The sequence below is a fragment of the Debaryomyces fabryi genome, assembly GCF_001447935.2.
Source record: "Debaryomyces fabryi strain CBS 789 chromosome Unknown contig00012, whole genome shotgun sequence".
NCBI lineage: Eukaryota > Fungi > Ascomycota > Pichiomycetes > Serinales > Debaryomycetaceae > Debaryomyces > Debaryomyces fabryi.
Genome location: NW_015385438.1, coordinates 22,689 through 37,412, shown reverse-complemented (window position 1 = coordinate 37,412; position 14,724 = coordinate 22,689). Strand labels below are relative to the sequence as shown.

Below are 14,724 nucleotides of genomic sequence, written 5' to 3'. Positions count from 1 at the left end.
AGTGATTCTAGTATTTCAATTAAAATCAATAGTATATTTGTTTATCTCAAATAATGATTAGAACTATCTGAAAAGGATAAGCTCAATAATTAACACGGCTAATATACTGTTCGAAGACTAATTTAAAGAAATATATTCTATATTGAATGAATTTTTTCGTACTATAGTTGCCAGTATTTGTCTCCAGTATGATTTTTTTATGGGAATTGGTGAGACACGTCCGCTAAACGGGGTTACCCGTCTGATTGATGAAAAAGATAAAAATTTTTCGCAGATTTGCGCAATTCCACGGCATAGTTTTGTACGCAGATCGTTTAGATAATTTTGATTTCCCTATTAAGTAATTACGCCAGAGTTAGTCATTTCGGTTACTGAATTTTATACAGGCAAACTTGACATACAATAAGCAAGGCTTAATGGTGGGCGGCATTTGAGATGACAGTTAGAATAATCTGTCGAAGAAAACAATAAAAGATTTAACTGAAAAATGAACAAATATATTTTAGTGCAGAGTACAAACTATAAAGGGGCTAGTTATCATCATCTTCTGTTTTAGGATCGCCTATACCATCCTCATAAATAGCGAATACACATTCACTTTCGGGTAAGCAAGGACTGTCATAGATCTTGCAGATTCTTTGTTCTGCTCTTCCCTTTTTGAAAGACAATCTTGTAGTGGAGCTGTGGGCAATAATGTTACCACCTATAGGTTTTTTAGGGTCAGGGTTAAACATGGCACTAGCACCGTCAACTTGCGCCACTACTTGATTTGTTATTACGACAGCAATACCAAATTCATCTGCCAATCTCTGCAAGGTCCTCATGTACTTAGCGACATGCGTCTGCCTGGCCGATAATTCGGCACGCCCCGAATAATCTGTTCTGTAAAGAGACATAATAGAGTCGACAATCAAGCATGAAAACCGGGATTCAGACATCATTTGTGCAGCATGGTTCAAAAGTTGGAATTGGTGCTCGGCGTTGTAGGCCCTCGCATATGCAACATTATCTAAACAGTCTTCTGGATTCAACCCATACCTTTGAGCAATCGAAACTAAACGAACGGGTCTGAAGGTTCCCTCGGTGTCAATGTATAAACATTTACCTTCGCCACCACCCATATCGATCGGTAACTGGCATGTAACTGCCAAAGTATGGCATAATTGCGATTTACCAGTTCTAAATTCACCAAAAACCTCTGTAATAGATCCAGTCTCTATTCCACCTCCTAATAAAGTATCTAATTGCTTAGAACCGGTGGTTATACATATGAGTTCTGATCTTCTGCTGTGAAATTCTGATGCAGTGGTGAAGCCTAAGGGAACAACTTTCGCCGCTTCAAGAGAGATCTTGTCTGCCTTCGCTTCTGATATTCCCTTCACTAACAATAACGCTTTCTTGGGGGTATATGCGATACTTTCGATCGTGTGGTATCCTTCAGCCTTCAACTTTCTGATGTCGCCCGACGTGATCCCGTTGCCTTCAAGCTGTTCGATCAACAAAGGTCCACTAAGACCGTCTTCTTCATCACCAACAGGTACTTCATGATCTTGTGCATGTGCTCCTTCTGTCTGTGTCATCATGTATATATAAATCACGTATATATGATTTGCTATCTAGATAAACCTAAGATAGTATGATTAGTATGGCGCGTTAAGTCAAAATAAACAAAAAAAAAAGAGGCGCGAAGTAAATAGTCGTGCATAGAGCAAACCATTTGATTTGAATGATGCCAGTTCGATTTTATTCGTTTCTATGATTCCATCTATATGATAAACAAACTTTCAGTCCTTCTTTCAACCGAAATGAATGAAATTAGCCTTTTGTATTTGTGAGGCATTTAACATCTCGAGGGTGGCTATCCTTATGAATAACAGCTTCACAATATCATATTCTATATACGATTTCGTCTAAAGATGAAAGTGTATCATTGAGAATGATGTATTCTTTATGGATAGGTTTCCATTTAGATTTTAGTTTCCAGCACCTGGAATACTGCATTTCTTGTTCGCAGTCATTTGCTTTCTTCCATATGTTCAAGGTTCGCTTGCCGCGATGCTAATACTTCGTCGGCTATTTCGCTTAACTAGCCCATGAGATGTCTAACTCTAATAAATACCGCATCATATAGACTTCCGTATTTTACATGGTGCCCGTTTCATGTATTAAACTAAGTCTGTCTGAACTCTAACGGAGCTTTCAAAACACCCGCGCTAATCTACGATTCGGTCGGTGAGAGCTCTAAGAAAAAACTCCTAGGTTCACTCGGTTCTCATCCACACTGTAATTGGCAACCATTTACAATATCGTGGTCTACGCTCTTCTCAACAATAGCACCCCTCCTACATCACCTCTCTACGGTCAACCGTGTAGGCGTTTATTTATCGATGCCGGTGCAAACGCTGTCGACTCTTGCAACCGTTAATACAACTTATTTTTACAAACCGGTTAAAATAACTTCGTCCCAAAACCTTATCGTATCATACTTGCAGAACAGTCTCGTCGTATACTTCCATATATTCTCTCAACCAGCAAACCCTGCCGAGGACCGAATATCATGTTTATACTTACGGAGAAGTCTAAAGTTAATCTGGCATTCCCCTCATTATCGCAACTTGATCGCTACACCCATTGGGTAGACTGTCCTGTTATCTATCACCATGTAATATAACACGATATTCATATGAAAAAAAACCCCCATTAATTTCGCGCCCAATTCAATAGTCGATCTCATCGTCGTCATATTCAACTTGAACTTCTACCCCTGTTCGTCATTTGGTAGTCAGTGCAATTGTTCCATCGCATTGTACCTCGCTGGCGACTGTTTACATTTTGTCCCAATACGGCTGGTTGACGATGTGAATCTAAATATGAATTGAATAGTGCACCTACCACATTGTAAACAAAGCCATTTGCAAAATCAAAACACATTGTCAGGTGCAGTCAAAATTAATGCTCCGGTTCAGAAATACATATCATTTGAGGTCTTCCTGATAGTTTTCTACATAACAAACACCCAGTTGTCCAGAAAGATCGTGAGAGCTACTACCTTAACTACAAGAATTATTGTTGACACGTAGCTAATAATTTGGCAATAAAAACTAGCAGTCGATTGGATAAATTTCAACGCTACGAGTACGATTTATTTATTATTGGAACAACAAACTTCACAGCGACAGCGGGTAAATATAAAATACACAGCGTCAACATAAGACACCCAGAAAGCTAAGTATTAAACTAGACGACTACAATTTATAGCGCTACAACTGAGAAAAGACTTATCATAAATAATAAACAAATAAATGTCGTCACAAGTAGTGACGAACGTGGAAGAATCCACGAACAACCACAAGGCGATCAGCAATCCCAATGTGGTCAAGAGAATACATCGAGAGGTGAGATTTGGCCTGTACATTTTGGGGTCGACATTAGGGGAAGGTGAATTCGGGAAGGTGAAGCTCGGTTGGCGTAAAGATGGAAAACACCCAAGTCAGGTAGCTATCAAGTTGATTAAACGAGACACCATTATGAAGGACTCAGAAAGTGAGATTAAGATTCATCGTGAAATTAACTCGTTGAAGATGTTAAATCACCCCAATATTGTAAATCTCGTTGAGGTCATGAAGAGTGGGAAATATATCGGAATAGTATTAGAATATGCGTCGGGTGGTGAGCTATTCGATTACATATTACAACACAAATACTTGAAAGAAAATGTCGCTAAAAAGCTTTTTGCTCAGTTGGTTAGTGGTGTTGATTACATGCATTCGAAAGGCTTGATTCACCGTGACTTAAAGTTGGAAAATTTGCTTTTAGATAAACACAAAAACGTCATTATTTCGGACTTTGGATTTGTCAACTCGTACAATAAGGACAAGAATGACTTGATGAAAACTTCGTGTGGGTCTCCATGCTATGCTGCCCCTGAATTGGTTTTGACACAAGCTCCGTACGAAGGAAGAAAGGTTGATACTTGGTCCTTAGGGGTTATTTTATATGCCATGTTAGCAGGATACTTACCATTTGATGATGATCCCGAAAATGAAGATGGTTCGGACATTGTCAGGTTGTACCACTACATCTGCAAGACTCCTTTGACGTTCCCAGAATATATTTCACCTTTGGCAAGAGATTTGCTAAGAAAGATCATTGTTCCCGATCCAAAGAAAAGAATCACCATCAAGAATATCAAAAACCATCCGTGGTTAACCCCATATGTTAACTTGTTATCTGTTACCCAACCGGAATGGGACAAAGTACATAAGGATAACAGAACTGTCACCTCAAAGTCAGCTACTACTGCTAATAATAGTTATACCAACCTTATCAACTCCAATACTAATAAGAGATTTTCTATGATCAATGAAAAGACTAACAGCTCTTCATTGATGATGCCTGCGGGCAGATCATATTCATCTACAAATGTTGTAAATCAACTATACTCGAATCCTTCTGCTCCAACCACCTCATCTTCATTAGCTAATGCAGTTGCATTATCAAAGCCAAAGGATCATACTTCCGACAGATCAAGAACTCCATCTCCAACAAAACAATTACCTAACGGCAATAATTACAGTTCTAGCAATTATCAACGTGGCCACGCTAAGTCTACTTCTATATCCAATCCATATTCTTCTGCAAGTCATGCATTAAAAGCGATGGTAAGTGAAAACGATAGCAAAAGAAATTCTATGGTCTCATTGGATTCAACAACCTCATCTATGGTTTCATTATCTTCCTCATCTAAACCACACAACCAATTAACAAATCCTCATTTACCAAGATCAACAACTTATACCGGTTCAGCTATCTCTACAATTGTTGAAAGTCCATCCAAGCCAAGCCCAGGTACGCCTCCAGTCATTGATAACGAGTTTAATGTATCACATAATAACACTGCATCTAGTAGTAATATTACTAATTTGAAACCTAATAGTTCATCAAGGGAATCGGCAAAGTTACCTCATGCTAATAAGAAGCCAAGACCAACATCATATCATCCGTCATCAATGACTGCATCATTAATGAGCAATAATGGTTCATCCTTGCAAGATTACATTAAAATCCCAACACCTCTTTTACCAATACCTCAATTATTATCTACTTCCCCCACCAAAGCATCACCTAGTTCTGAAGCATCGAGCCCAATATTCCCTGAAACTAATAACTCGAGTCCTACCATCAGGTCCAATGCATCAATAAATTCCAGAAGAAATTCTGTTGTTACCCATGTCCACGTTAATGGCGTGTTGACAAGTGAAAGCAACGCAAATAATCATGAAAATAAAAGAAATTCTGTTCTAAGTTATTTGGAAGATAAAATGGATGCATTAGAACTAACAGAACTGCATAGTCCTCTGAAATCGAGTAGACCAGTTTTTACAGACAATACATCCGACACAAATATTACACCTCAAATCAATCAACAACCTATATTTGATGGACACACAGAATCACCAATAATTCAAACCAATACCACCGAGGAGCCTCAAGTAAACGACCAGTCTGTAGCAGATGGTCAAATCAAGACCGAGGGACCGAAAGAGGAACGTACAATTGAAATTGTTGATAACCAAATTGATGAGAATAAGGATGCAGATACACCCTTAGAAAATGAGACTATTTCTGAAGCTCATATTGAGAAGGCAAATATATCAAGCTCACAAGATCATACTAGTAAGCAGGACAATATACCCATAGAACTTAATGAAACATTACAGACACTTGAAGCACAGGCTGCACCTGCTGAATCCGTACCTCAGACAGTAAACCATGAACTTGTGGTTCCTTTAGATGAGCATTTAGATGATAAAGACCTTACCAACGTAACTGATGAACAAGATAAGGAAAATCTTGACAGAAAATATACTAATACTAAAAAGGAGACTTCAAAAGATATACATAAATCTTCCATAAGAGAGGTTAAAGACAATAAGAAGCGTAATAGATTCAGTTTGTTATCGTTCTATAGTAATTATAATGGCTCGTCATCTTCAAATGTCGTTTTGCAGCAAGCTCCTGCAAGCAATAGTTCTCAAAGCGGCAAGAGGATATTGGAGCCATCAATGGAACAAAACGTTCCACCCCAAATCCAGGACCAAAAGCGGAACGTGTCTAATTCATCTGGTAAATCATCTAATTCCAAAAAATCGAATAACAGTGGAACCGCTCATGTTTCTAATAATAATGGAAAAGAGGCTAGTGCTGCAAGGAAGGTCATGGACTTTTTCAAGAGAAGAAGTGTCCGGATCGGTTAAGTTTAATGCATTTTACTTATCTGCTACAATTTATTTTTATTCAATTGCAATAATCCAAGATGTTATTCTGGTACAAATGTTAAAATCATTGCAGTTTATATTTTTCTGATTTATTTTAAATACTTCAAATTCCTCTCCTCATCGTTGTTTATTAGATGATCGAATCAATCTTTTAATTTACTTATAGTGCATTTAATGAATTTTCAAGTCTTTGCTAAAGAGATTGTTGATGTATTGATTCTTTTTTTGTTTTGTGTAACCATAATTTTATTATATGGATCTTTTTTCACTTCATTATTTGATTTAAAGATTCTTAAGATAGACTGTAAATATTCGAATACTTTTGTGATATGGAAGAAAAAGTAAGATCTCAGGAGCAGTTGGTTGATCGATTAACACCAGATTATGATGAAGAAAGGAATATAGTAAATTCAGTATCCAACGAGATCAGTCTGCAAAATGATCAGTCGCAGCAAGATGACTCAGATGATGGATTGGAATCATTAGAAGAAGATACAGAAGATGCCGATTATACGTCATCATCTGATGAGTATGAAATAGAAGAAAACGATGAGTCGCTATCTACAACTATAATGCATGAAATCCAAGAGGGAACATACACTTGTTTAGTTTGCATCTCTGAAATAGATCCATTTTCAAAAGTTTGGTCTTGTGATAATTGCTATCGTGTATACGATTTAGATTGTATTAAAGATTGGGCAATTAGGGGTTCTTCAAAGGATCAATCAAGAAAGACTTGGAAATGCCCTTCATGTAATGTGGAGACGAAGAAGATACCTAAGAAGTTCTCTTGTTGGTGTGGCAAGACTACTAACCCGGCACCAAATCCTTTGAATCCATTCAGTTGTGGTAACCCATGTAATGAGCCATATGCTAATTGTATTCACAACTGTAGCTCAGTTTGCCATCCTGGGAAACATCCAGTTTGTGGTGCAATAGGACCCGTTTTGAAATGTAAGTGTGGTAAGTTCGAAAGACAATTGCCATGTTTAATTACCCCTTATGAACATAGTTGGAGATGTGACTCGCCTTGTGATACAGTGGTTTGTAATTTAGGTCATAAATGTGCATTTGGTGGATGCCACCTGGGTTTCTGTGGACAATGTCAAGAAATTATTAAAGCAAAATGTTACTGTGGCAAAGAAGAAATGGATATAAAGTGTCATGAGCGTGCACCAGAAAAGTGTTCGAGGATATCTGGAGATCTGAATTGGATTGGTGAAAGTAGTTGTTCTAGTTTGACAACGATTTATTACGAATGTGGTATCCATTTCGAGGAAATTACATGCCAACCATTGCCTACAACTACGAAGGTATGTAATTTCTCTCCTTCTAGGATAAATACCTGTTATTGCGGGAAAACAGTTGTTGATTCCTCCAGAAGAACAAAATGTACCGACCCAGTCCCAGAGTGTGATTCGGTATGTGGCAAGACGCTTAAATGTGGATGCAAGTGTTTATTAAAATGCCATTCGGGTGAGTGTATTTGTTACAACATTATGGAAGAGAAATGTTCATGTGAGAATTATTCTTATTTAGTTCCATGTAAATTTCTTCAACAAGGTTACAAACCGAAATGTAACCATAAGTGTCCAGTTTTGCTAAACTGCCGGAAACATGTACATAAGGAAGTTTGCTGTCCTTATGAACAAATTGCACTAAGACGTGAAAGAGTAAAGAAGAAGGCCATTAGAAACAGAATACGCTCAACTTTCAATAATGATGAAGAATTAATGACTATGGAGCCAATACATATATGTACTCGAACTTGTAATAGGTTAAAACTGTGTGGAGAACACTACTGCGAAGCTTTATGTCATAGTGGATCTTGTGGAGTATGCTTGGAATCATCAAATGAAGATTTAGTCTGTCACTGTGGTAAAACTGTAATTCCCGCCCCAGTCCGATGCGGCACCAAGATTGAATGTCATTATCAATGTGAGAGAGAAAAAGCATGTGGACACAGACAGGAGCCACATAACTGTCATGATGATACGGTTGACTGCCCAAAGTGTACTAAGTTAGTAGCAAAAGAATGTGAATGTGGTTTGAAAAGTGATATTCCAAATATATTATGCTCTCAAAAGAACGTGTCTTGTGGTACAGTTTGTAGAGTTCCGAAAAACTGTGGTCATCCGTGTATGAGAGTATGCTCTAGTGATTGTACTAAAAGTAATACGCATGCTTCATCTACATTATGTCAGTCAGCTTGTCGAAAAAAAAGAAATAGCTGTCCTCATTATTGTCATTTAAAGTGTCATTATAATAAAACTGGAAAATCGCCTAAATGTGATGCAACTGTTTGTTCTGATCCAGTTAGAGTATCTTGTGCTTGTGGCCGTATTTCGAGAACAATTTCATGTGGAAGTTCTTTGGAGGAGGATACAAAGATAGGTACTATTTTAGAATGCGATGAAGAATGTGAAAAAAATAAGAAAGATATTGATTTGAGAAAAGCATTGGATTTATCAGATGATGAATCATCTCTCTTGTCGGATATACCTTATCTGGAGAATTTGATGAACGTGTATGAAAGACAAACTACTTGGTGTTCTCGAATTGAAGGCACATTACGGGGATTTATAGTAGATTTTCAAAATAACAAACCAGAAGCTGAAAGTATTCCAGCTTTCAACAATAGGTTATACCAGTTCCCACCTATGTCAGCACCTCAAAGGTCATTTTTAGAAGAGTTAGCTTCTAATTATAAAATGTATACGGAGCAGCAAGATTCAGGATCAGGTAAATCCATATTTGTTGTTATAACGGAATCTACCGAGTTGCCAGAGCTTACTATTAGTGAAGCAGTTTTGCATAAACAGGAAATATTATTAGAGGCATCAAAGGCTGATCGATTAAAACAAAAAGATATCGATAATGCTTTATTTAATGCGTTGATAATTCAAGATGTTTTCTTTGGTATTGTTAAAGATGAATTGGATAGAGAATTAAAAGGTGTGATAGAGTCATTTGGAATAGAAGATCCTACCTTAGAGTGGATGAAAGAGTCAACTTACGTATTTTATTCTAAAAGCACTTTCCAAACCATAGATATCAAGGGAGAGAATGACCTATATTTGCTAATGAAATCATTCCGGAAAGTTTTGAGAGAAAAATCTTTAGCGTTTGATTGTAAATTATGTCTCCTTGATGACACAGCCAACTATATTTTAAAGATTGATGAAAAAAATGCACATGCACCTAAAACAGAAGATGGCTCAGTTGTATCAGAAACATCAATGAATGGCCAAAGCAACCAATTTCATTTATTGGGCGAACCGGAACCTGAAGAACCCGGAGATGCATAAGTGTGTAATTTAGCAATACATTATTCTATATTTTGTATTTATGTATTTATAATTATATATATATATATATATTTCCATGAAGATTTATGATACAGTAGTTTAATGTTGATTTATTAGTCTATTCGTGCGTAACTACAGGTTCAGATGAATTTGAAAGACTAGAATTAGGTTTCTCTAAATCTTCAGTCTTTTCAGAAGTACTTTTATGTTTTCTTCTTCTTTTAGGTTTTGGTTGAGAAGTGTTTTTGGCGTCTTGACTAGGCCTGGAATCGGTGTTCACAGTTTTCTTTTTTTTCATACTAAGAGGATTTGGCTCTTTTGGTCCTTTTCTTTTCTTCGTAGGGGGTTTCTCACTTCCTTCAGTTTTAAGTTCCTCTTGTTTATTAATCTTTCCAACTTCTACATCATTCAACCCACCTGTAAGCTTGTTACGTTCAAAAGAATTCGAGTAGGATGTAGTAGCTTCAGACATTGGTTCCATGACCATAACAGACCTATTCATATAGATTAAAGGAACACCAGGAACTCTACTTAATTTGTTTCTTAACAGCTTATCTTGGGTAGCTACCAAATACCTATGTTTATTCTCACCATTAATGTCTACAATGGACTTGATACATTCTGATGATGGGATGGGGTTCGCTGGTGGATGGTTACAACGTCTTCTTTCAAACAGCTTAGCAATACTAATTGCATCTTGGTTATTTGTTTTATACAATGCTTCAATCGAACATTGTGTTATCATTGGTTTTGTTTCTCCTTGTATAGTACGATTCAACCCTTTAGCAATATCAAAAGATGCTTTTTGACAATTCAAAATAATCTCATCATCAACGATGGTTTGAAAAGGTTCTCTAAACTTGAATGTATGCAAGTACACATTCATCTGCTTTTTGTAAGACTTAGCTCTCTTTTGTCTCATATTGAATAATATCTACTCTATATATTATTCAAATGTTGATATCTTTAAGATCACTCTATCATATTTTTTCAGAGATGAGTAGATTTTACGTTGAGGCTCATAACCAAAATTTTCATAACAATCTACATTTGTTCAACACTACAAGTTAGACTTAATTGATAAGACTTATTAGCAGGCTTTAATAAAGAATTTAAGAATAGGATTGATTCAATTAATCTGATGTTAGTAGTATTATGAATGTATTCAGAAATTTAATAAGTAATACTAGCAGCGAAGGCACAAAATGGTTCATCTCTTCATAGAGGATTGAAGCATCAGACGACATTTCCAGGCTCGATCTCATTTCGAGTTCAAACAGAGTTCATGACAACGTTACGAGATAATACTTAATTTGTGGAGTTTCAACAAAATTACACCAAGGCGTGGCGAGGCTTAACCAAAAAGGATTCTGTCCGGGATTTGCACCAACAGAAACAATTATTTTGGGCAAGTCTAACTTCATAACATATGATATATCCCTCGCTGTGAATCCATGTATACAAGGGATGAACGGGGAACATAAATAATGAATATCTTATGCGAAACAAATTATCAAATCACAAAGTTTAGTATGTCATTTTGTATGATAGATTGCTGATGCCACTTGTGATAAGCAGGAGCTATATGTGCCAGGTAGTTGTAGACGCGACAACTAACTCCACAATATGCTTGCATTGTAAGCCAATTTAGTTGCAGACAATCATAGCAAGAAACTTAGTCTATTGTTCTGAGTCGCGGAAATGTGATTTGGAATTGGTGATAATCATTAATGCATGATTGGAATCTTTATATTCACAAATTCTATACCCGAGTAATATTCATATACTACATAGCATAACTTACCATTATTATGGTCTAATTGTTTTAAGCAATTAATTTAAAAATCAACTTTGAATATCATGATTTTCACTGTCCCGTTCTTTAAGAATATACCCGATATGCGCATTCATGCATAATCAAACTCAAACTTAATTTCAAATTGAAGTACTGTACTGTTAACTATCACAGAACTGAAAGCAATTCACTCTTACCTTTTGTAAGTCACACATTAGTATCGCACCCCATGTCCTACTTGTGACTTTATCTATACCATAACAGAAAGGGGAGTCATCAAAAAATTTGAATCTCATATTATCTAACCGAAAAACCGACCTAGTATTGAACGGCCTCTATCGGATCACTAGTTCATATCTCTTATCATACATTTATTAACTTAAATGAGATAGGCCTTACATCATGGATAGATGGTAAAGCATCATACAATTCGTATTCTATGATAATAATGCAAGCTGACAACGCGCATTGGTGCCGTACATCGAAGGATGGTAAAGGACATGTTGAATTATCTATCCGGGCCGATGAAAATTATACCTTTGGCTAAAGATAGAATATCTTGCTGATATTGTTTGATATGAAGCATTCCTTTTAAGGTATAGGCCTATTAATGCTAAGGCAAGCATGCTTCTGCATAAGCGGAGGACCATAAAATATAATAAGATCAGCTCAAATTTAGAAGAGATATGTAGTCTTAAGAATTATTTTATGGCCGTACCAAAGCTGATGCATGAAGCATATTTCCTTGAAATACTTATTTTGATATGCATTTGGGCCATTGCAACTCACGGCTACTAAATTCAAAGATAAACGAAATCAAACTAATCACGTTAAGTGATTAAATTCTTATCAAATATTTTTCATCAATGTTTTCCTATTCCTATAAATATGGTACGATCTGTCTTATTCCACGTTTCTAATCAGACTTAGACTTCAACTACTCTTATAGATAGTTAAAGCATAAGAGAGTAATTAGCAGGATGGAAAAAATCAAAAAGGCATTATCTAAAGATCCTGGAGTAGAAATCGAAAGCAAGAAAGTCAACGATATTGAATCAGTTGAAGTGGACGTATTAGTGGCATCAAAATCTCAAGAATTTGACCCAGTTACTTCCAACCTTGAGAAAGTTATTCTTGATGACGACTATGCTGCAGTCACTGTCGAAGATGATTCACCATACGCTGAAGTCAGAGCATCTGTTCCAAGTAGTGACGATGCTGAATTACCCCAGAATACTATTAGAATGTGGGTTCTTGGTATGATTTTCAATACTATTGGTTCGGCTTTAAATTTGTTGTTTTCTCTTCATTCTCCACAAATCATTCTTACCACTCTTGTTACTTCACTTCTTGCTTGGCCCTTTGGTATGGCATGGGCTAAGTTCATCCCTAATATTAAAATATTTGGTGCACCTTTGAATCCTGGTCCATTTAATATTAAGGAGCACACTCTTATTGTTATTATGGCTAACGTCTCCTTTGGTGGTGGTGCTGCGTATGCAACTGATATTTTGTTATCCCAAAATAAGTTTTACAACCAGGATTTTGGATGGGGGTTTGACTTGCTTGCAATCTGGTCTACCCAATGTATTGGTTTTGCTTTAGGTGGTTTGGCTCGTAGAGTTTTGGTGAACCCTGCTTCTATGATCTGGCCACAGAATTTAGTTACCGTTACGTTCTTAACTAATTTACACATCAACCATAACCACATCGCTGACGGCTGGAAAATCTCAAGATTATATTTCTTTGGCTTGATTGGTATCTGTTCATTCCTTTGGTATTGGTTCCCAAATTATATTTTTCAAGCATTATCCTGGTTTGCATTTCCTACTTGGATTGCTCCAAAGAATGTAATTGTTAACCAAGTTTTCGGTGCTTCTACTGGGTTGGGATTGATTCCTATTACGTTCGATTGGAATCAAATTTCAGGTTATATCGGTTCTCCATTAATTCCACCAGCAAGTGCTATTGCGACTATTCTTTTATCGATGGTAACAATTTTCTGGATCGTGGTTCCTGCGATACATTATTCTAATACATGGTATGCACAATATTTGCCAATTTCAAGTTCAGGATCTTACGATAGATATGGAAGCACCTATAATGTTTCAAGAATTATCAACAAAGCCACATTAAGTTTCGATAAAAAGAGTTATGAAAGTTATTCTCCTCTTTTCTTATCAACCACATTTGCTATGTCATATGGTTTATCCTTCGCAGCTATGTTTGCAACATTGATGCATACAGCTTTATTCCATGGTAAGGATATTATTAGGCAATTGAAGCAAAAGGAAAAACCAGACGTTCATATGAGATTAATGAAACAAAATTATAAAGATGTACCTGAATGGTGGTTCCTTGTCGTCTTCTTCATTTTCTTCGCCCTTTCGATAGTAACCATCAGATGTTGGAATACAGAGATGCCAGTCTTCGCATTAATTGTTGCTCTTTTGATTGCAATTCTCTTCTTACTTCCTGTTGGTATTATTTTCGCTTTGACTAATATTGGTGTTGGTTTAAATGTTGTGACTGAATTCATTATCGGATATATGGTTCCAGGTAAACCATTAGCAATGATGTTCTTCAAAACATACGGATACATCACAAATAACCAAGCAGTCACATTCGTACAAGACATGAAATTGGGACATTATATGAAGATCGCACCACGTCTTTTATTTACAGCACAATTCGTCGCCAGTTTGTGGGGTTCCTTAGTTCAAGTTGCCACATTAAAATGGGCATATGGTAACATCAAAGACTTATGTCAGCCAGATCAGGCAAACAACTACACTTGTCCAAACGGTAAAGTCTTTTTCAATGCCAGTATTATCTGGGGTGTTATTGGTCCTCAACGTCAATTTTCGCAAGGCCAGATTTATTACGGCTTGTTATTCTTCTTCGTTGTTGGTGCACTTTTGCCAGTCATGAACTGGCTCATCTTGAAAAAATGGCCTAATAGTCCTATTAGATGGTTGAACTGGCCAGTTTTCTTCTCTGGTACTGGTTACATCCCTCCTGCAACTCCTTACAACTACTCAGCATACTGTGCAGTTGGATTGACCTTCGGATACTGGATCAAGAGAAGATGGTTCCACTGGTGGTCCAAATACAATTATTCCTTATCTGCCGGTTTAGATATAGGTATGGCTTGGTCCTCTGTTATCATCTTCTTGACCATTTCTTTAACTAATACTGCTGCACCAAATTGGTGGGGAAATAATGTTCTCGATTCCACAATGGATATGCAAGGTACTGCCATCAGACATCCATTAGCAGAAGGTGAATCGTTTGGCCCTTCTTCATGGTAAGCGTCATCTAAATCTCAATTTTTCTTTTTTTT

General features: G+C 36.7%; 5 protein-coding genes across 5 annotated transcripts; 3 read left to right on the top strand and 2 right to left on the bottom strand.

Moving 5' to 3' along the window:
• Positions 1-530: 530 nt before the first annotated feature.
• On the bottom strand, positions 531-1,580 carry RAD51 (recombinase; the record flags this gene model as incomplete). The annotated part of the gene is made up of 1 exon (XM_015609822.1): positions 531-1,580. The coding sequence occupies one exon, from the start codon at positions 1,578-1,580 to the stop codon at positions 531-533; it is 1,050 nt and encodes a 349-aa protein (XP_015469320.1).
• A 1,722-nt stretch (positions 1,581-3,302) lies between these two features.
• On the top strand, positions 3,303-6,257 carry AC631_00991 (protein kinase; the record flags this gene model as incomplete). The annotated part of the gene is made up of 1 exon (XM_015609821.1): positions 3,303-6,257. The coding sequence occupies one exon, from the start codon at positions 3,303-3,305 to the stop codon at positions 6,255-6,257; it is 2,955 nt and encodes a 984-aa protein (XP_015469319.1).
• Positions 6,258-6,607: 350 nt separating this feature from the next.
• On the top strand, positions 6,608-9,586 carry AC631_00990 (uncharacterized protein; the record flags this gene model as incomplete). The annotated part of the gene is made up of 1 exon (XM_015609820.1): positions 6,608-9,586. One exon carries the CDS (start codon positions 6,608-6,610, stop codon positions 9,584-9,586), a length of 2,979 nt encoding a protein of 992 aa, XP_015469318.1.
• A 118-nt stretch (positions 9,587-9,704) lies between these two features.
• On the bottom strand, positions 9,705-10,508 carry AC631_00989 (rRNA-binding ribosome biosynthesis protein; the record flags this gene model as incomplete). The annotated part of the gene is made up of 1 exon (XM_015609819.1): positions 9,705-10,508. One exon carries the CDS (start codon positions 10,506-10,508, stop codon positions 9,705-9,707), a length of 804 nt encoding a protein of 267 aa, XP_015469317.1.
• A 1,853-nt stretch (positions 10,509-12,361) lies between these two features.
• On the top strand, positions 12,362-14,692 carry OPT1 (oligopeptide transporter; the record flags this gene model as incomplete). The annotated part of the gene is made up of 1 exon (XM_015609818.1): positions 12,362-14,692. One exon carries the CDS (start codon positions 12,362-12,364, stop codon positions 14,690-14,692), a length of 2,331 nt encoding a protein of 776 aa, XP_015469316.1.
• Positions 14,693-14,724: the final 32 nt, after the last annotated feature.